Source organism: Ambystoma mexicanum, chromosome 2p, assembly GCF_040938575.1.
Source record: "Ambystoma mexicanum isolate Mex_15411 chromosome 2p, UKY_AmexF1_1, whole genome shotgun sequence".
In the NCBI taxonomy this organism is placed as follows: Eukaryota; Metazoa; Chordata; class Amphibia; order Caudata; family Ambystomatidae; genus Ambystoma; species Ambystoma mexicanum.
In genome coordinates, this window is record NC_090923.1 from 57,814,018 (window position 1) to 57,837,069 (window position 23,052).

Consider the following 23,052-nt stretch of genomic DNA (forward strand, 5'->3'; position numbering starts at 1 on the left):
GCTGTTAGCGCTCCTGGTGTTTGATTCCTGTCTTGGCTGGTGAGGATTGGCAGATGCCCCTGCTGTTAGCGCTCCTGGTGTTTGATTCTTGTCCTGGCTGGTGAGGATTGGCAGATGCCCCTGCTGTTAGCGCTCCTGGTGTTTGATTCTTGTCTTGGCTGGGGAGGATTGGCAGATGGCCCTGCTGTTAGCGCTCCTGGTGTTTGATTCTTGTCTTGGCTGGTGAGGATTGGCAGATGCCCCTGCTGTTAGCGCTCCTGGTGTTTGATTCTTGTCTTGGCTGGGGAGGATTGGCAGATGGCCCTGCTGTTAGCGCCCCTGGTGTTTGATTCTTGTCTTGGCTGGTGAGGATTGGCAGATGCCCCTGCTGTTTAGCGCCCCTGGTGTTTGATTCTTGGCTTGGCTGGTGAGGATTGGCAGATGCCCCTGCTGGATTCACGTCTTGGCTGGTGAGGATTGGCAGATGCCCCTGCTGTTAGCGCCCCTGGTGTTTGATTCTTGTCCTTGCTGCTGAGGATTGGCAGATGCCCCTGCTGTTAGCGCCCCTGGTGTTTGATTCTTGTCCTGGCTGGTGAGGATTGGCAGATGCCCCTGCTGTTTGATTCTTGTCCTGGCTGGTGAGGATTGGCAGATGCCCCTGCTGTTTGATTCACGTCTTGGCTGGTGAGGATTGGCAGATGCCCCTGCTGTTAGCGCTCCTGATGTTTGATTCTTGTCTTGGCTGGTGAGGAATCGCAGATGCCCCTGCTGCAAGCGCTCCTGGTGTTTGATTCTTAGCTGGTGAGGATTGGCAGATGCCCCTGCTGTTAGCGCTCCTGGTTTTTTGATTCTTGGCTTGGCTGATGAGGATTGGCAGATGCCCCTGCTGTAAGCGCCCCTGGTGTTTGATTCTTGGCTTGGCTGGTGAGGATTGGCAGATGCCCCTGCTGTTTAGCGCCCCTGGTGTTTGATTCTTGGCTTGGCTGGTAAGGACTGGCAGATGCCCCTGCTGGATTCACGTCTTGGCTGGTGAGGATTGGCAGATGCCCCTGCTGTTAGCGCCCCTGGTGTTTGATTCTTGTCCTTGCTGGTGAGGATTGGCAGATGCCCCTGCTGTTAGCGCCCCTGGTGTTTGATTCTTGTCCTGGCTGGTGAGGATTGGCAGATGCCCCTGCTGTTTGATTCTTGTCCTGGCTGGTGAGGATTGGCAGATGCCCCTGCTGTTTGATTCACGTCTTGGCTGGTGAGGATTGGCAGATGCCCCTGCTGTTAGCGCTCCTGATGTTTGATTCTTGTCTTGGCTGGTGAGGATTCGCAGATGCCCCTGCTGCAAGCGCTCCTGGTGTTTGATTCTTAGCTGGTGAGGATTGGCAGATGCCCCTGCTGTTAGCGCTCCTGGTGTTTTGATTCTTGGCTTGGCTGATGAGGATTGGCAGATGCCCCTGCTGTAAGCGCCCCTGGTGTTTGATTCTTGTCTTCGCTGGTGAGGATTGGAAGATGCCCGTGCTGTTGGCGCTCCTGATGTTTGATTCTTGTCTTGTCTGGTGAGGATTCGCAGATGCCCCTGCTGTTAGCGCCCCTGGTGTTTGATTCTTGTCTTGGCTGGTGAGGATTGGCAGATGCCCCTGCTGTTAGCGCTCCTGATGTTTGATTCTTGGCTGGTGAGGATTGGCAGATGCCCCTGCTGCAAGCGCTCCTGGTGTTTGATTCTTGTTTTGGCTGGTGAGGATTGGCAGATGCCCCTGCTGCAAGCGCTCCTGGTGTTTGATTCTTGTCTTGGCTGGCGAGGATTTGGCAAGGGAGTGTTGAACGATAAGCGTTCATTCTAGCATTTGGGCCGGTTACTGCTCTAATGTAGTGCTGATGGGGTACGAAAGTATGTCGCCAGGACTGCGATGTACATTAGGTTTTGAGTGTACGTGCAGTGCTAGCCCGTCTTTCAAGACAGCGATGTTACCAGAATATCTAAGGGGGCAAGTACACGATCAACGCCTATCTAGCCCGCCTAATGCCCAGAAGCCATCTGTTGACTTAGACTAGCACAAGTAGGCAACTTTCAAGAATATTGGACAGAATTAATATAAAAGGCAGCTCCAATGGGACGCCTTTAGATGGTTCCATCTCCCCTGTTTTCTAAATTCAAGACGCAACCCCGTGCCTGGGGACACTCCTCCTTGCATGCAGCTACATAGCTACGCGATAAGGCCACGCTTTTAACATTGAATTTGACAAAGATAAGGACCACATCTTCAGCTGTCTTTCGTATTCGCTATTTCCCCTTTGTGTGTTGTTAGAGTTTTGAATACATATTACGCTGTTTTGTAACGCCGCTACCCGAGATCTGTAACCTTTAAGCTCTTGAGATGTTTTGGGGACTACAACCCGCCCCATCCGCGTTAGCCAGCAAAGTCAATGGTGTGGTATCATTGGAGTTGTAGTCCGAAACATCCGGAGAGCCACCGGTTGCAGACTCCTCTCGCAGGTTCACCATGAATCCATCACCCGAAGTATATTTCCCTACGTTGCCCGTGTGCTTTTAGTTTTGTGTGTTATTTTGAATGGTTGGAAGTATGTTCTCTCTAGTGGAGCCCACCTGATTCAATCATCAGACCCCTGGCCCCTACCCGGATTGCCCCAAACCATGATTTCCACACTTGCATGGTTTTAGATGAGCATCGTTTTGTTTTGCTAGCCATTACACTACAGCGCAGACATTGTAGTTCACCGTAAATCAAAATAGTAATGCAGTTGTAACCGCAGTCCTTTCGTTTTATGAAATGTAAGTATAATGAATACAAGAAATGAGTCAGAGGTGATTAATGATGGCTGCTTTGTGTTCCTTCGCGGTGTATATTGCGGGTATGATTACAGGCCATGCAATTCAGTGTATTTACATTACAGGGCATCGTGCTGCATGCTGGCACTAACTAACCAAAGCTGCATCTGCTCAGAAGTGTTGAGTTTGCTCTCCCTGACTGACCCTCTGTTTATATGTCGTCTTAATGAATCGGAGACATTTTGTGACTTGTTAGGAGAGCACACTGCACGGTCTTTCAGAACAGGTGCGGCATCCTGTTTTTCCCCATAAACAAGCAACCTCTACATGGGAGTAGATGTGGTTTGGTGACATTGTTGGTGATTGGTTTCAAGTAACCTAGACTCTAATCCTTGCTCAACTACTGGCCCCTTTTTGACAGTCTAAGGAAACCTGTACCACAGTACGCACCAGGCGCCTTATTTGTCAAACTGTGAATGCTTAAGTGGTCTAAACACTAGTATTGTAGAAGGTGCACATGTTGGAAACGGGCAATGCTCCCTTCAAAGCCAGATGGATCCAGAGTTAGTTCATGTGCTGCATTGAAGAGGTACAATTGGTGTATGTGTGTGATGTTCTGTATTTAAGGGAAACCTCTAGTTCCTTACGCTTGGAAATAAAATGCAAGGGATCTATAGACACCCGTGTCCTTGGGGTTTTATGTAAGTTTCTGGAGTATGAAGTGTTCAAACGACTGTAACCTATTGGTTTCACTTTTTTTAGACGGACACTGCACCATGGGAAAGTTCCAGTAGTTTGGTCACCTTAAAGCACACAATGGTAAGCTCTGCCCAAGCCCTATTAATCTTTATGGTTTCTAAGTGAAGGTGCTTTCTTTGGAAAACGTCTTTCAGAATTTAGCTGTCTTCCTTGAAGGTCTTGTTTTCTACTTTATCCTTTTTTCTACTTTAACCTTTTCGTTTTGTTGGCCTCCACCCCTTAACCGTTTTTCTTTTTGATTAGCACACTCTATTTCCTCTTTTTTGTTTTTTGGGTCAATGTTATTGAGGAAGGTTCTATTTAGATAAGTTTTCTATGAAGCGTTTTTCACAGAATATCCTTTTGGAGTTAGCAACCAGTGCGGAAATGTATTGTTCTTAGTTTTGGCTATTAGGTTAGCGTTTCATTGCCACTTAGAAGCCAAATGTAATTGGAGTAGATGTAATGGAAAAATAGGTTCTCAAGGGGGGGGGTAAGTGGGGCACACAGCTTTTTGGTGTTTATGTACCCACACGTGGACCTGTCATGACCATGTTAATACTAATGGATGTTTCCTGCCATGAGCACACCCTGCTGGGATCTTATGCAGTAACATCAAACTTTGTGCTGCAAAGGACCTATTTTATGCAGAAACATCAAACTGTGTGCTGCAAAAGCCCTGCCCATGTTGTTTCCAAGCCAACTTCTGAGTGTTAAAAAAATAGCAGGATGCAAAATTTCAAGTTGCAAGGTACTACCCAGCCATAAGACACTTGCCACCTCAATTCTATATAATTGCACAAAGCACACTATTTCTTAACCTAACGGGTTTATTTGTAGTGTGCCCGTTCACCCCCAGCGGGGCATCTTGGCGTTATTGATAACCGATGTTTGTTTATTTATTTGGATTTGTAAAGCGCGCTACAGCCTGCAGGCATCGAGGCGCTCTAACGGAGCTTAAGGAGGCTTACTTAAGGGTTACAATGAAGCCGCCCAATGAGAGAACCTGTTGTTACCTAACTTAATGGTACTCATTATATCTACCTCAGAAGGATAAAGGGCTGAGTGGACCTGCCAGGATTCAAAACTGTGACCATGAGGCCAAATGCAGGCACCTGTAGTGGGTGCTTTTGTCCACTGAGCCACAAATTCGTCTTTTAAAACTCGCCAAGAGTCAAATATCGCTAGCCTATGGCACATTTTCATCCTGGAAATTGCTGTAATGTTTTAATCAAGCGTTTCTTCAGCCACTTGATTTATAATCACTGTGCATGTATTGTCATCTGCTTCTTGCAAGTCATGTTAAAAAAAAAATGTTTAAAAAAAAGCATTTGAAAATCCAACAGTTTTCACTTGTGCGCAGGTATTTGGTATTTGCAAAGCATTGACATCTTATACCCACGTAGTCAAACTATTTTCCAGCTGTTGCCATTATATGGCCTTTTGTACCATTGTGGCAATGTCTGTCATATGCCTACACAAAAGCCCAAACTGTTGACTTTGTCAGAATTTCTTTTTCGAAGTCACCAGCCTGTACGTCTTGTCAGATATGATGTGGTCTTTTGATTAAATTGGTCGCTGTGGTCTAAGTTGATGGGGGATGTCAGCCAGGACTTGCACACACGGCCATCATCCCATCACAGGATGTTCCCGTCACTGCTGGGATTGACAGCTGTTGCCAACCTAGTAAAACCCAGCATGCACTGCACCTTTTCGAGATGCTTCATTGAAGTACGCCCTTTGCTTATGGCATATACCATGTTCATCGTGGTGCATTCGCGTAGATTGTCAATGCTAGAACGATTTTCCAGGGAGCTAAATACATTTGAATAACCAGGATTTAAATACAGATCCTTGTTATCTCCCTTCAGCCATCGTTCAGCCTCTGTTGAACGAGGGACAGCTAGTACATGTTGTTTGCTAGTAACTTCCACATGAGGTGCACACTATATAGCATTTGTTTATTACAGTTCACCCAATACACTTTCTATGTCTTCTTAAGGCTTCCTAGTGTAAATACACAAGCACAGAGTTATGTCACCTAGATATAGTTGTTTAGCTCAAGATGGCCTGGGGAGTTTCTAGTAGTTGTGGGTAGCAGTTGGCATAAAGCACGCCAGGTGCTTTTCAGTTACAAGAAGGAGCTAAAGACTTGCCAGCAATTTACATTATGTTTTGTTAATACGGTCAAATTCTAGTCTGAATTTCCCACTTGACAGTATTTTGCGGCCCTAGGTAAATCATAGCCAAAAAATAGGAGCACCTAGGTAATAGGCCAGTACAGTGCTATTAGAAATTAACCAGCAATGGCAATGCCAACAGTTTGGGCTTTTGTATAGGCTTGGCAAGGCACTTGCCTAGGCACTGCCATAGTGGGTTCCATGTTTTAAAATTGCAGCAAAAATGGCAGTGCATGCAAAATATCGCAGCAAAACTACAGTGGTTTTGTCGCCCCAATCATGTACAGGATGCGGGGGACAGCCCCGCACCCCTCCGGACACATACCATTTTAGGGGAGTGGGGGACACCCCCGCAACCCTGCTCACCTTAAATGGTATAATGCGGTACACCTTTACTGGGTCAAATTTTGCCGCGACTTATTTTGCCTGCAACATTTTTGCCACGATTTTATTACCCGATACCCCATAGTGATACTAAATGGTCATTCATTGTAGAAGGTGCAAAATGGCGTGATTACATGGGCATCTAATAGCAGTACCTGGCAAATGCCTAACACTTGCACAACTTTGCCAATGCTTGCTCTTAACAGGACCTCAGTTAAGGGCACACACAATGCTTATAAAAAGTGGCTAAAACCAACCGGGAGAAGGCATTTTAATGGTACCGCACAAAAACAGAGATCAATGTTTATTATTTAATTATTTAGTTCACCAATTGATGTGTCCACTATATGCTAGTCCTAACCAGAAACGCACCCTATCCCTGTGGGGTGTGCTGTGCTGTCCCTAGACAAAGGTGGTGCACTGCCTATCTAATAGTATAGAAAGAGGAGAAGCTACCCCTATCACTACAGTGAATCTAATAGACCAAAGTAAAAAATCGCTGGGATCTAGTCCCGTAGCCATATGGCCACACACTGGACATTTCACGTGGGAGTATTTCTAGTTTCTTTATCACCCTTCGTGAAGCATATACCTTTTGTGTGGAAGAGAGCAATTCTCTAAAATAGTAGAGGTTAGACAATAATACATTTAATTCCTTCTTTTTATATCTTGGGTATTATGGTCTTCCTCAAACTAATAACAATTCGAAGCTTTTCAGCAGATGAAAAACTAGCTACTACGTTTTAATGCAAACAAGCCACACTTAAGATTGATACTTATACTGCGTATCCCAAATGCCACCCGGGGATATGGACTCATTCACAGGGTCGACCGGTTTCGATGAGTCTGCTACTGTGGCCATCTTCTTCAGGATCTATTTCTTGTTTAAATGCAGTATGTCCATCAGATAAGGTAGGGCATCCAACCCAGCCGTCATATCCTGTTCCACGAAGGAGTGACAGAGCGGTCCCTTTAGTTGCTTGGTCAGTCTACCAGGCTTCGGGTTGTTCAAAAGAAGGCAGCAAGACTCCTGCGCTGGATTCCCCAGGGAGCCTCGCTGCCTCCTCGCGCTGTGAAGCTTTTGAAGAACCCGCGTGAGATGTCCAGTGAGCGTACGGCTACAGGACTAGATCCCAGCGATTTTTAACTTTGTTCTATTAGATTCACTGTAGTGATAGGGGTAGCTTCTCCTCTTTCTATAATATGAGATGGGCAGTGCACCACATTTCTCTAGGGACAGCACACCCCACAGGGATAGGGTCTGCTTCTGTTTTAGGGATCGCATACTGGACACATCAATTGGTGACCTAAATAATGACATAATAAACATTGATCTCTGTTTTTGTGTGATAACATAGCTAATAAGTAAAATTAAGTCCTATACCTGATACAGGTGTAGAAACATAACGAGTAGTTCCCTGTAGTGGCCTGTGTACGACATTTCTATTACACCAGTAGCGCCTTTACAACTTCAATTAAGTAATTAACTCTTAGAAGATTGCTTTGAAAAAACCACTGGCAGCGTTTGATAGTACGGCTTGATTAAAACTAGCTTTAATAGTTGCCACGCTGAGTCCTTTTCTGCTGGGAGGATCAGGACCTGGGTTGGAATGGCCATGGGCAGTGATTGGGTGGGCATATAACCAAACCACTCTTTCCAGCTGTGTCCCTTTTCATATGCCATTTCTCTTATCTGTACTCTAATGCAATAGTTGGATTATAGGTGGCTTTTCCACCTAATAGCCCAAACTAAAAAGGGCATCTGTATTACATTTTTTGTGTGCATATTTTTATTTTATTGTAAGTAATGCTTTCTACTGGCAGTATTATGGGGGAATATGTGGACTCCTGGGAGATATGAAACATGCAGTAAAAAACGGATGAAAACTTTGCCTTTCACTGTAATGGAACCATGTGCAAGAGTCTGGCTTTCCCTTTGTTGTGTGCTCAAGTGACCCAGATATCCCAAGCAGAAGCCCGGCATAATGGTGGCCCAGCTTAGGGAAGTCCAGAATGAGCAGATTCTTCCACAAGCTGGGCTTGGCTTTTAGTATCAAGTAGTAGGGTTCTCAGCGGCCCGAGCTGGTAGATGTAACTAACCAGTCTATATCTAGAGTCTCGCTTACAGCTTCTCCTAAAACACCCTGCCTGACTCGAAGAAAAGGAGAGTCCTGGTAATGGCGCAGCTGAAAGTCTCTTAGTAGTTGAACAAAGGAGAGTATCATTGACATCATAGGGTATGTTTATCAGAAGTTTAAATAAAGAGGTCCTTTATATGTTGAGCAGCACCAGGCAAGCGTAGAGAGTGCCGAAGTACTCCACAGGGCTGGAGAGATGTGTGAACGGAATGCCCCACCGCTTGTATTATTTTGTCTTCCAAAAATGAGAACAGACTCTTATTATGGTCGAGCTGTACATATGGATCACCAATTCTAAGGTGTCAAATGGCAGACTGTGGTCCACAGTGTCAAAAGCTGCAGAGAAGTCCAGTATTTTTATTTTATTGTTTAAAGCACGGAACTGGCTTGAGAGCTGCTGAGCGCTGTACAAAGTGTGGGTAGCCAGCAATTTGGGCTGCTATCTCTTATCTTTTAACCGCGTAGTGCTGTGAAGTGTGTGCGCCGGTATTTTCATCCATTGACTACCAGAATCCTGTTCCCTTCATCTAGAATTGTCAGAGCATACGCTCAGAAACCCAATAGTGCATGCCTGCAACCAAACCCAGACTCTGTAACCAAGACTCTGGTATTGGAGTTGAGGAATGCCAGCAGGTGAGTGTCACTTTTGGTTACAATGGGTCAAGTTGGCTGAAATGTATTCGAATGATGGGGACCAGGGCCGGTTTCTGCAGCAATGGAGATATGATACCAGCTTTGAGTGCATGGAATAAAAACCCTTCTGAAAAGGGGAGATAGATTTAATGAGTAATAGCCTTTACAAAGACATATGGCAATATCAGTTCCAATGGAGGAAGCTGCTTGCCCCTCTAGCCAACAGGCAGATGGAACGATCGAGTACGTTAATGTCGCACCGTTATGAAGTTTGCTGTATCTACTGATGCTGATGGCTCACAGTTGCAATGCAGAAGATCTGCATCTCCTAACCCCTACCCTCTGAACATAACATAGGAATAAAAGCTCTAGGGGATTATAGGCGGGAAGTAGGGAATTGGTGACTGTTCTCTGCCAGTTTTGTTGTTTGTGGAAATATGACTATCGCACACGGGTGTGTATATATATATATATATATATTTTGATTTGCCGTTTTGTGGGCAAGGTCACAAGACTGGCATTCGCACTTTAAGCCGTAAGGGGATCTGACGATAGTAAACCCCTGTTGCCCATGCATGTGCAACTCCAATGAGGATTAAGAGAACATCCGGTTCAATATTTTGTAGTGAGGGTAAATGGGTAGACTGTATTGAATTGAGTGATTTATAGTCTGCATGGGGTCAAATAAACAGCATCCGGTCAAGCAATGCTCTCCCATGAGATGAATAGAGGCCATAGTTTCAGACATCTTAGCAAAAGAGATGAGTTATAACAACTTTTTGGAATAACTAAAGAGATTCTATTGCTTGAATGGCTAAGGAGATCCAAAAGCGAAGGGCACAGATGAAAGTGCCCTTGCTGCTTGTCTTCTAGAAATGCCACAAACTGGTTTTCATTTCCCGTTCCTTCTTAAGTAGCTATAGCCTTCACAGAACTCATATTATCAAGCAATCTTCTTTAAGCTATGGTATGGACGTTTTCATATCATAGATTAATGTTAACCACTTTGGGCTCAGTTTGAGATTATTAATAAGGCTCGACATACAGGACACCTATTCATATCAAAATCACACAATCAGTTCAAAATGTGCTCATAAAATCATTCATAACTAATATTCAAACATAACAAATTACCACATTCCTCTAATTGCCTGTCTTGTCTATATTCAAAATGGTTTACAGCAATAATCATAGATATGTGATTAGCCTTTTTAGATTCAAATCTTATCATATGATCATGTGTTTTTGATGTAAGACAATGTATGAAAAGATGTTTGAGCATTTCCAGCTTTGTTTGGATCTTGTTTAACCTACAATATCCCATGGATTGTTCAATGACTTTACGAGAACCCCTGAGATCTAGTGTACATAATAGATTAAACCGAAAATGTATGTTGTCCTAAATGTGTAATCCGGGAAGCATTCTATTTATTTTAGAAAGACGTTTGTTTCCTTAAACATATTCTTGTATTCCTTACTTAAAACTTCAAGGCTTGATTTTGTTCCAACCAAACCTCTTAATTATATTTAAAAATTTCACCTTGCCTGTGTTATTAACCAAACGCTAATGTGTTCAAATAGCTTGTGCGTTCATTCACTTATAAATGTGTTAAGGATCTCTGATTTACCTATAGGTACAGGCTGCTTGAAGGCTTCATACAGGGAATTCTTCCTAAGAGATAACATCTTGTTTAGTTACATTAGTTTGTTCCCCCTAACCTTAGAGTGTAGTTATTGTAGCCCACATTCTAGTATTATCCAAACTGCAGGTAGAAAACAGGGACCACCTTTAAATTCTAGAAATTGAGCAACGGAATTAAAGAAAGTACACAATATTTGGTTTTAATTCCCTTTGTTTGCGCAACCCAAAAAATACCTTTTTGATCTCTCAAAATTTTCTTTGGATAACCGAAATGCAAGTGCTGGGCGATGATTAATCATATCATCTTTCTGCCACATTCCAACTCGACTAGAACACTTTAAAATTATAACCATAATGACAGTTCTATCAGCATTTATTCAGAGTTGATTTACCAGAGTATAATTTCCCATTGGTTTAAGATATGTTCAGGCCTATTTGGATTCTGATAAGGCAATATCATCAGCAAATATCCATGCATTTATGCTCAGAGATCCCAATCTAGGGGGAAAAGATCATACTTTATCCAAGTTGAAAAGGCAAGGAGCGAGAACACATCTTTGCCGCAGGCCCTCTCTATTCTTAATTTCCATACAGCAAACTCCCTCAGAATGGAGTCTAACCAATATGTCTCTGTGTAGCTGGATAATAATTAACAGACCCCAGGAGGGATCCTTCAATTCCAGTTTATTCCACAGCTTTTCCCTCCAGTCAGAAGTTGCAGTGAGGTCTACATAAGCTTCATACAGCTCCTTTGTTAATACACTAACAATTTGGACACATCCGTTAAATGATGTTCGTGACCTTTCCTAAATCCTGTCTGAAACAGCCTCTTGTTTGTATATGCCCATTCTTCCAACTCCCCTAAAATGACGGACGCAAATAATGTACTTATTACATCATGTAAGGCTGTAGTTCTCTGGAATCAAGTAGTCTCCTTTTTTAAAGAACCAAGTAACTCAAATGCCAGGATGCTGAAAGTCTATTTTTAGAACCTATTCGCCTAAAAAAAAGGAGATGACGTGTCACCCTCTAAAATCTAATTTTTGACACTCATTGGAACCCATAGCTCGTGAATTACTCAATCTTGATATTTATTTATAATGGAACTTGGATAATAATGGCACTTAGTTATTCCACATCGATGTTCGCTGCGTTATTGCCATAGCAGGAAATGGCTGTTCCTGTGATTGCTCCTGACCCAAGATGTTTGTTATCTGCAAATATAAGAAGGTCAAACCTACTTTTATGCATTGTTTGCACTGCCGTTGCTGGCAACCCGCAGTGTTTGATTGGAAGCCTGGGGAACGTAGTAGAAAGACATGTTTTTCCATTTTTATTTCTTCTATATTTACAAATAGACAGAAAGCAGGTTTATTTCCATCTGTTTTTATATGTAAAAAGGGAAAACACAGTGCCTTATAATATTTACAAAGAGCCATCTGCTGACTTTACAGAAATTCCATCTGTATCATTGTCCACGCAGCTACAAATGTACTTTGGGTTGGATTGAAATGAACTCTGTCTTGATTTTTAAATGCAGGGAGAATACAGTGTGAACTTTCTTTTTGATATCACCTGCTCAAACCCACACACCTTCTGTGACATATTGGGAAAAAATTAAATGGCGGATATCATTTAATTTGGGGAAAATGTCATACTCACTTTGAATTACCATTGAAAGGTGCCCAGCCAGCAGAAATGTTTATAGGCAAGTCGGTCAGCAGGACTGTCTTGGTCTTGTGATTAGAACTGTCCTGGGTTCCCTTCTTTGCAGGTTCACTTGAGAACACCCCTTGCCTCTGTTGAACAGATGTCCTCCCTTATGCAGCACTTAAGGTGGTTTCCCTCATTTATACGATTTCCTATGGTCCGGGGTGACCACAAGCCCCTTATCACCACCTCTTGAGAGGCTGTGACAATTGTTAAAGCGCAACTGAACCAAAAGGCAACCTTCCGCTACAGGACTGAAGGCACTGGAGGCCAGGCACAGAAAATCAGAAGCGGAGAAGATACGTCTAAATTGCAGCTCGGCTACCATGTACCGAAGTGCAAGGGGCAGAGCATTCCACAAGTTGGCAGCTCTAACGGAGAATGAACGGCCACCAATACGGTGAACGGAATCTCGGCACAGAAATGAAACGCAGAGGGCAGCACGGGACATAAGGTCTGAACCTATGCTGCAGTTACACAGGCCCAACTGCATGGAAAGCCCTGTGAACAAGACCGAGATTTAAAATGGCCACGCTTGGCCACAGGGAGCCAGTGAAGAGCGTGCAAATGGGGGAGATGAGGTCCCGAAAAGGGGTGCTGGTGGCTAGCCGGGCAGCACAGTTCTGTAGAATTTGCAGAAGTTGAACCATATAGGCTGGTTGCGCCAGGTACAGAGAGTTGCAGTAGTCAATCTAAGAACTAAGGCTGCCACCACAGGGGCACAAAGATGACGGGGAATAAACTGCTGCACCTTTCTCAGAATCTTCAACTGGAGGTGGGTGGCCTGCCTGGCACTTTGAGCTAATGTTTGTTGGTTTGTTTGGCAATTTATATAGTGCTACGAACCCTCAGATATCTGAGCGCTGCTCGTTCCCCATGGTGTGGTGCTAATTTTTGACCTCAGAAGGCTGAGTTTGGACCTGACGGGATTCAAACCTGTTAGCAGGCTCTGCACGGATGTCAAAGCGAGCGCTCTACTCGCTGTGCTATCTAATCTGAGAAGATATAGAAAGGGAGAACGAAAATTTTACACCGAGAATTTTAACAGCCGCAGCATAAAAAGGAATAGAACCAATAGACAAAAGCCAAAGAGAGGGAGTCCAAAGAAAAGTGGAGGAAGCCGACCCCACAACCAGAACCTCAGATTTACCCCCATTCAATTAGAGTCCGTTGTTGCTCATCCCGCTCCCAACAGCCTGCAGGCAGTCTCTTAGTTGAGTGGCATGGGAGTGGTGAAAAAGGTCCAGCCATGCTGTGAGCGGAGTATCATCAGCGTAAGAGTAGCATCTGAAGCTGTGGGAGCAGATGAATTGTCTCTGGATCCTCAGTCATTCATGTTTAAATCGCACTAGGCCGCGTCCCAGCACTTAAAGACAGGTTGACTTAGTCTCTGATGCCACTAATCGGACACGAAATTCACATTCCATACAATTATTTGAAAAGGTAAACATTTAGAATGGTATGAATATTCTTTGCACAAATTAATTTTGCATGTGCAGGCAGACATTATTAATACCTAATGAAGATTGGGGATGCCCATTCAGTAAGTGTCGGACTATGAGGCAGGCCAATGGAAAGATCAAGCCAATCAAATCGGGTGACAATGACACAAACGTGTTCATATTTTACACCAACAGTGTTGTGGGCAGGCACCTGCTAGAGGCTTTCGATGTAGACAACATATATGATATGATATGGCATTTATAACGCGACTATACACAAAGTTTTCAAGGCGTGGCAAGACAAGGGAGCGGGACCGAGGGAGGACCGAGACAAACGATCTTACTAGGCCAAGTCACATTAAGATCACGCAGGTGAATGGGAGTGGGGCGGGAAGGCGAGGGAGGTCAAGTGCCGTACACGGGATCAAACACAACAAATAGTGCGGCCAGCTGCTGGCAGAGCAAGGGTAAGTGCAGGTAAGGAGACTGTAGGGGTTGCAGATATGGCCCCAAGTGCAAGAATTGCCAAGAGGCATTGCAGGTGTGCAACTGGGCGGGCAGGGAACCCAGGCCAGAATTCAGAGGGATGCCAGGTGACCAGTGCAGTATCGGACAGATCAGCAGGGTAGAGGAAGAGAAAAGGCAGAAGCAACGAGGAAGGTCTTGAGGTGTGTCCGGAACCAGAGGTGGTTCTGCTCAAGTTTCAGAGAGGCAGGTAGGCTATTCCAGAAGGAGGCGCCAGCCGAAGAAAGAGATCTTCCACCAACCCTTTGCTTGGAGAAGCGACTGACCCTGAGGGAGTTGGGGATGGGGGAGCGAAGAGCTTTAGGGAGATATTTCTGTAGAGAGAGTTGGAGGTAAAGAAGACCCTGGCCCGAGAAGGCCTTGTGGGCAATGCCGAGGGTCTTGAACTGGATCCTTGCAGCAACTGGAAGCCAATGGATGGATTTCAGGGCTGGAAGAGATACGATCCATGGGCTTAGGCCAAGGATAATTCTCGCAGTCTGGTTAAGTTGCAGAGGGTGGAGAGTAGAAGCCGGCAGATTAAGAGGCTGTTGCATTAGTGAGCCTATAGAGAACCAGAGCTCTAGAGACAGGGAGATTCTTGGGGAAGGTGAGGAAAGGAAGAATACCTCCGAGGAGGTGCAGTTGGTAGTTTGACTTCTTAGAGACATCAGGGATGTGACGAGAAAAGGAGTGTGTGGAGTTGAAGATAACCCTGAGATTCTTAGCCTCACAGGTGGGAGCAGGAAGAGGGCTAAGGGAGGCCGGCCAGAGAGTGACGGGAAAGGAAGGTGCTGATGAGAAGGATCTCAGTCTTACTAGCATAAAGGTAGAGATCATTGGCGGCACACCACTCATGGATTAAGATGAGAGAGGGAAAAGAGGTGACTGAGGGGAGCCTGGAAACGAGCTGGGTGTCATCCGCATAGCACTGTAAATTGGAGCAGAGAGCAGCAATGCAGTGGGCGACAGGTGCCAGGGACTGGTTGAACAACCAGGGAGAGGGGTTAGACCCCTGGGGAACACCACAAGTAGAGTGAGATAGAGGAAAGGAAGGACCCAAGTTGGACCTGGGAGGGTCGGTCGGAGAGGAAAGAGGTCAGCCACGCCGAGGACTGATCGGTTGAGCAGCATGGTGGTTGACTGTCAAAAAAGGCAGAAGAGAGTTTGAGTAAGATGAGGACAGAAATGGGAGATTCAAATAAATCGAGGTTAGAGAGCAGGTCCTTGTATATCCTTGTACACCCTCAGCCAGATTTCAAAACAGATTGGCCCCAGGACCCTGATGGACACAGTTGGCACCACTAAGCTAAAGAAGTCAAATTAGCTATCCATCAAATGATGCCACCCTACCTTTCAGTTTTCACTTCCTACTCCATATCAACAAAGGCTTCTCAGTTGAATAGTCTGTTGTGCTGAAGACTGCTCTACCCGTGCACCAAATGCTTGTTTCTACACATTACATCTGTCCTGAATCTTCACCTCAGTAGCTTGACATCCAGTTTCTACTTGCCTTTGGGTAGCCACACCATGACACATCTTGCAGAAAGGTTGGCACGCTATGACCCTCACATTATGTAGCATGCCAGCTTTCAACCTAAAGAACCTAAAAATAAAAAAGTATTCTAAATAAATGTACATTTGATGCCCTCTTGCAGGAACCACACAGCTAGAAAAGATCTTTTAGGACTCCATTTTTTAAGCTTTAAAAACGGCATGAACCCACGCTCTGCTGCTGACTCTATAATCTGGATTCCAGCCCAAACACCCCACTGAGACAATGCTCCTCCACATTGCCAGTTCTCTTACCACTTTCACCTCTCCTCTATTCTCATCCTTTTAATGCTCCTCCACATTGCCAGTTCTCTTACCACTTTCACCTCTCCTCTATTCTCATCCTTTTAGACCTTTTCAATTCCTTTTTGACACTGGATCATCTTTCCCTCCTTGGCTTCCAGTACACAGTGCTTGACTAGGTGTCCTGTCTCTCTTTGACCATTCTCCTTCTCCTGGGATTCCAAAACCAGTTGCCTGATGCACATTCCTGTCTGTGTTCCTCAAAGATCAGTCATTGGCCTGCCACTCGTCACCATCTGCACGTCCTCCCTTGGCAAACTAATTTCCTCGATTGACGCAACATCATATATCTTTTTCACTTTTCACTCATGCAGTGTCTAAACGCATAACCTATGCCTAACCTCCATCCGCCATTTGATGGCTCTACAGTGCTTCACGCTAAACACATCAGACTGATTCCTCTTTCTCCTGCCCTATATGCGTAACTGCATTTACCTCTTCCCCACCCAATGTGCACCAGTAAATCCAACAATGCTCTTGTGTAAAGGTTCATTATCCTAGAGCCCGCTCTGTTAATGCCTGCTTTCTATTCGAAATTATACACTACAAATGTGTTCTTTCTAAGCCGCTACTTCAGACTAAGTCCCTGCAACCCCGAAGTCATCTTGAGGACTTAATATTACGGAGATCCTGTAGTGAGTTGCTTGTCAATGTGTAACTATGCATATAGAAGGCTCTGTGGTGCAGACACAGTAGTTCAAAAGGCGTTGGAATGTTTTCAAGCATGCTTGTGTTTACCAGTGTAGACGTTTCAGAGTCCTGTGTATCATTGTTAGTAGCTAGCAAAATATATTCATGAGTTAAGCACTCACCTCATACATTTGTTTCAGCTTGCAAAATATTGGTACGAATCCTGACCGGGAACGAAACGCCATAACGCATCCTTCATTTTAATCTTGTCTTTTGATTATTATTGAGCAGTCTGCTAACTAGCTCACAAATGCCACTTTTACAAAAAAGCTTGATCTTAAAATGTTTTTTTTTGTCATTTTTTTAATATTATCCCATTTCACTATGACTGAACTTGCATTTATTTTTTGTCTTTTAGTTGTGACAGGATGGGTGTTGACTTTGATGTGAAGACATTTTGCCACAACTTGAGGGCCACAAAGCCACCGTATGAGTGCCCAGTGGATACCTGCCGTCGGATCTACAAGAGCTACAGTGGCATTGAGTACCACCTCTACCACTTTGATCATGATAACCCACCGCCTCTTCAGCAGACTCCGATCCGCAAACCCAAGAAGAAGGGGAGGCAGCCACGTTCAGCCAATAAACAGTCCCCAACTCAGTCCGAGGTGTCACATTCACCTATCCGTGAGGTGATGACCTATGCCCAGGCTCAGCGCCTGGTGGAAGTGGACTTGCATGGCAGAGTCCACCGCATCAGTATTTTTGATAACTTGGACGTTGTGTCTGAGGACGACGATGTACCTGAAGAGGTTCCTGAAAATGGCAGCAACAAAGAGAATGATGATCTTTCGGCAACTACTCCCAAATCGGGCAAGCACAAAAGCAAGGAAAAGCGGAAGGATTCAAATCACCATCACAATTCTGCCGGCACAACACCCAAGCTCCCTGAGGTGGTGTACCGGGAGCTGGACCAAGAAACACCCGATGCCCCTTCGCGACCAGCCTCCTACTACAGGTATCCAGACAATCCAGTGCTCAGAACTGAATTTTTTGGTACTGTCCACTGTACTGTGGGTGTTATCAATATGCTTTGTATATGCAGGAAAGTGGTGCATGTTTAATGTAAAAGGGTGTATGGCTTCAAATTGAACAGCCAAGGGTCAGGGTTAAATGGTGTAAAAGAAACCTACGTACATTAATGAATATAGTAATTACAGTAATCAACATTAATATAAAAGCATAAACAATTCTGTGTATGCCCATTTACTAACCCCAGGGCATATGTGTGCACCCACAAGTGAAGCTGTTTGAGCCCAGCATGCTCATTGGGCAAACCATGAAATATCAGAAATGATACTTTTTCCCCCTCCCAAGTCTTCTGAGAGGGAGAGTTCAGAGCCACTAAGACGAGAGCAGGGATCGAAATTCAGATTGGCTATACAGGAGCTAATCGCAGCTTCTGGGTATAAAGCATTAACCAATGACTGGAGCTACCACCGGGGAACAAGGAGCTAGTACATAGCATTCCACAGATCAAACTTCAACGTAAGGTGCAAACATATCATTTTGTTCATTATTTATGACCCCTTTTGCTTGCTATGTTGTGGATGGGGTTAAGGGTGAATGTGAATAACTGCAGCCATACTGCAAAATCTGGATCAGAGACTGGGTGGGTTGCAGGAACACACATATACTTATATTTGTATGTGTGTCTGAGTGAAGCACTGACCTACCCACGTTAGTCATATTAGATGGGCTTGTATAATCTCTTGGCATTAGACCAAAAAAAAGGAAAGTGCAAGTGAGTGATAAGCAAAGTAGAAGTTGGAGACAATAATGCAAGGGCAGACTATTTGCATGTGACCGATGCACATCAACATTAGTCCTAGCCACTCATGGTGCCTACATACACACATCTAATAACCCAGCATTTGTACATTCAGACTCCTCCCCATACTCCTTGTGTCCAGACGTGGTCAGGACATTATTCGGAACATCTCTAGTACCGCAAAGATCATCAAAGAATTTGCAATTTAGAGGACAAGGGACCATGTGCTCTGTGCAAACTTCATGCCTTCTCTATTTGCTTCTATAAGATCATTCTCCCGTGGTTTTCCCGTGTTTCCAGGCCGCAGCAATGGGCACATAAGTCAGTCTTTTTAGTGTACTGGCTGGAACCAATATCTTTTTCATAATTCTGATTGCTTTGAAGCCCTGGAGACTTTCATAACAATCAGTTGGAAGCTCTAGGAGTTGGAATACATGGATCCAGGTACCTTAACATTTAATTCTCCTGTGTATGGGTCCCACAGCCACAGAGGTATTTTGGCTAGTTTTGGTGGCCTCAAATAGTTATGGATAGATGTTTGGGACATCCTTTTCACCACATCATAGCTTATTCTATGCCAGCCTTTTCCATTAAAAGTATAGGAATGCTGTCTATGCAGTCTGCCTTCTGAGGCTCTCTTTTTAACTTTAAGCTCACTTCTTTGCACTGGCTCTCATGTGCAAGCCTGTTAAAAACTAGTTTATTTATATGGGTGACTCTGCTAGGAAGGAAACGTGGATCAGTGTCCTACTATGAAAGCCCTCTGGTCCTGCCAGTCACAACCCTGGAAACAAGGCAATCTATTCTCCCAGTTATGCCAGTCTAAGTACCAGGCCTGGACATGAAGTCCTACTGAAAGAGGGTGGTCTCGGTGATAAGAACCTCTAAATATCTACTCCTTTCTAGGTATTTTTGATGTTTTTTTTGGCAACAGAGTGGTGTGGGTGTCTCTTAAGGGAGCGGCACGTTGCCCTCTGGAGATGCCCTGACTTTACCTTACAGTTTTTGGAGACGTGTAGGAAATTGTGAGTGTCCTATGATGGTTTGGCAGAAGCTGCGTTCTTCTGTTGCCTAGAAGAGCCTGGTTAGCTTAATACCAACATCTACAAGGAGATACCTTTTGGCTCCCCGGGCCTGCTGATGTCAAACAAACAACATTTAAAGCATTAGGAGTCATAAATAATGGATACAATTATTATTATTTTTTTAAAATTTTTTTATTGAAAAGCTACAGTTTCTTCTCCTTTCTCTTTCCAACACCTAGGTGGAAATAAGAAAAGAAGACTTTTGTTTCAAATCGTCTAAACTTCCAATACATATTATTGTTATCAGCATCATCATTATGTCTTATTATGCTTTCCACAAAGTTCTTCTACGCAACATCGTAACATATAAGGCACTTAATAGTCAAGCAAACAGACAGACAAAGTCAATTAAACATTCGACTTATCAGTTAAACAGTTACACACTTTGAGCATCAACCTAGCACCCCTCTTGATTACGGGGGACATCTCAAGAGAGCGTTCATAAAATTTACAACCGCACAAACATGTTTAATGTTTTGGCCTGAGGATATCAGGCACCACCAGGTGATCATATCATCATTTAGTGGGGCATATTCGCCTAGGTGGACAGAACGTAAATTAACAATTGCTGGACAGCTTATAATCAGGTGTTTCAATGATTCAACCGATTCCTCACAGAAACGGCATAGATTGTTGTTTATAGCAGGCTGCCTCTTTGGAAAAGAATTTCTTTCGTAGTCAACGTATTTAAGCGGAAACAAAGAAATTGTTCCCGATAATGGCGATTGTAGCACTGCAGGAGGTAAGGTTGTTGACAGTTTAATTTTTTTTGAGCATTACCTAACTTATTGGAGAGATCAAGATTTGAGTATCTTTCCACATTTATGATCCATGCCCAAGATTCAAATTTTCTTTTTGCCACTTTTGGGCGTGAGAACAGGTCGAAATAATTAATGTCGGCTGCTACAATCCACTCTTGCACTCTTGAGCTCCATTGTGCCAACAGGTTACTAATTTTCGAATCGTCGGAGGCGGTAAATATTCTATATGCTGGCGCACCACCTACTTCTCTCATCTTACGCCAAAGTGAGATGGACTTCCAAACCACATTTGAGAAAAGAGAATTTAACGAAAGTTCGTGGCGTATTGCAATAATTGGAATACAATTTGGGAGATTAAAAACCCGTTTCCAAAAAAGACCCTCTACAGTATTCCAATTTTGTTCACTGATGTTCCATCCCGCCTCTGCACCAAACGTTAAAATAGGAACAACCTTTTGACGGTAGAACATTATCACCGGGGATAATGAAAATTTACCAAAGTTTTTATCAATCAGGGCTGCTTGCAGTGCCAGTCTTACTGCTTTCAGTTTCAGCGCATTTAGCCATTGGACTTCCCCGATTGAACTGTTGAATTCGATGCCTAGATAGCGAATCGAATTAACGGACATTAACTGTTGACCACCTACCGCCCATTTAAATGCACGATCTCTTCTACTCGTTAATGAACCAATCGACACAATTTTAGTTTTGTCTGTGTTATTGGCCAATTCATTTGCAACTATATATTCATGCAGGCAATTTAGCAGACGTTGAAGGCCGATTTGTGTTCTGTCAATCAGAACGAGATCGTCAGCATACGCGATATACCGAACTGGAGTTCCGTTTAGACGTGGAGGGAAACAGTGCGCTTGCTCCAAGAATAATGGGAGATCTGCCAAAAATAGTTTGAACAAATCCGCGGCCAATGGGCAGCCTTGCTTAACACCCCTTGTCGTTGGAATGCTGTCAGATAATATGCCTTGTTTGTTAAGGCGTACTCTAAAAGAGGTCTCCGTATGTAGTGCCATTATTGGGTTGAGAAGGGCCATAGGACATTTCCATTTCATTAGTTTGGCCCATAGCATCTGCCGGTTGACTCCATCAAAAGCTTGCCTCATGTCTATAAAGGCTAAATGCAATTTGGTTTTACTCTGTAATGCATGATATTTCAAAGCTGTCAAAATCGAAAGGTTGACTTTCACACCTGTACCCTTTGAAAATCCAGTTTGCCGGATGTCAAGGATTCCCGCCTTTTTAGCCCAACTCACCAATTTACATCTCAAATTGGAACCAAAGAGTTTTCCAATAGTGTCTAATAGGGCAATAGGACGATAATTTTCAGGTGCGTCCCAACAGCCTTTCTTATGAATTGGAATTACGATTGCTGTTAGCCACGATTTAGGCAAGCACTTGGATTTTGCGATTTTGTGGAACAAACACTCAATGAAAGGTGCCCAGATCTCTGGATTTTTTTTTAGTCTGACATTACTTATCGTATCCGGACCAGCAGCACGAGAATTTTTTAATGCCTTAATAGCGTCAATGATGTCTGACAGCAACATCTGGACGTCCCAGGAACCCAATCTAGCCACTGATTTCCATTTAGGAACCTTCAGCTCGCTATTGAACACTGACCCAAAGTGTTTACACCAGGTATCCCCTGAAATTGTGTTCTGCGTAGAATTGGAACCGTTGAAGGGGCCCTTATTTAATATTCGCCAGATGTTGCGTGTGTTCTTAGTAACCATCAGTTTCATCATAATCTCGGCGGAATCCTGTTCTACAATCGCTTTGTGGGATTTCAACCAGTTTCTATAGATAGCTCGTCTGGCCTTCACTTTCTCCAACATTGTCTTGGGTGATACATTTTTTTGCATTTTTATTTTACGGACATCTTTTCTTAGAACTTTCTTATTATCATCCAGCAATTTACTAAAAGGGTGGGTGTGCAGCTTATATTGCTGAGCGCTGTCTTTGATCGAGGTGATATGATTCTGTAGCAGTGGAATGTATTCCACAGCGTCAGTCAAATCACTTAGATTAGCCGTTAGAGCACGGATCTCATTTGCGCTCCGTCTCAATCGATTTCCACCCATGTTTACTTCAACTGCTACTGGGTATGGGGACAAAGTATCAGACACCGCCAGAAGACATTTCACTTTCAACAGCGAATGATCGCTCTTAGTCGTTGTCAGTGATTGCAGTGTCAGAATCTTTGACCCCAGGTTACTAGACACCCAGAAATAATCAATTATACTGTGATTCACGATGCCAAGTGGCCTGAGCTGGAATATCGCCACGCACATTGCCGTTCAACAAAACGCAGTCAAACGTCTCCATAATATCTGACCAACGTTGTTCTTTCTCGCCTAAGTCTACATATGGAATCTGGCTATAAACTTGATTGGGGAGATCGTAATTAAACCACGAGCCATTGAGGTCACCACAGCATATAATGCTTAAGTTATTGTGTTTCATGGCTGCCTCTTCCATTAAACAGCTGATTGCTGTGGTAAACTCTGTGACATTTATTTTGGCCGGATTCCAGTAACAATTTATGATCAACAGAGTTGCAACTGTATTTAGAGTATCTGAACATGCTTGCATAATTAAACCTTGGACGTAGGGATTAGGATTACGACAGATAGGAGTAGACCATACTCGTGAGATTCGAACCATTAAGAGTCCTGCCGAGGGTCAGCCCTGAGTATTTTGTATTGCAGGATTGATAAAAATATTGAAACCATCTCCGATTGGCGCAT

The 23,052-nt window shown here is 44.0% G+C and overlaps 1 protein-coding gene across 5 annotated transcripts in view; it reads left to right on the plus strand.

Annotated features, from left to right (window-relative positions):
- The window catches only part of BRPF1 (bromodomain and PHD finger containing 1), a 551,318-nt gene that overhangs the window by 5,885 nt on the left and 522,381 nt on the right, over positions 1-23,052 (plus strand). For 4 of the 5 annotated variants that reach the window (XM_069643245.1, XM_069643247.1, XM_069643248.1 and 1 more), the window contains exons 2-3: positions 3,518-3,574; positions 17,032-17,631. In XM_069643245.1, coding sequence (XP_069499346.1) covers positions 17,042-17,631 — 590 coding nt within the window. In that variant the 5' untranslated portion in view covers positions 3,518-3,574; positions 17,032-17,041. The remainder of the gene's footprint in view (positions 1-3,517; positions 3,575-17,031; positions 17,632-23,052) is intronic. The other variant, XM_069643246.1, reaches the window with a different exon arrangement.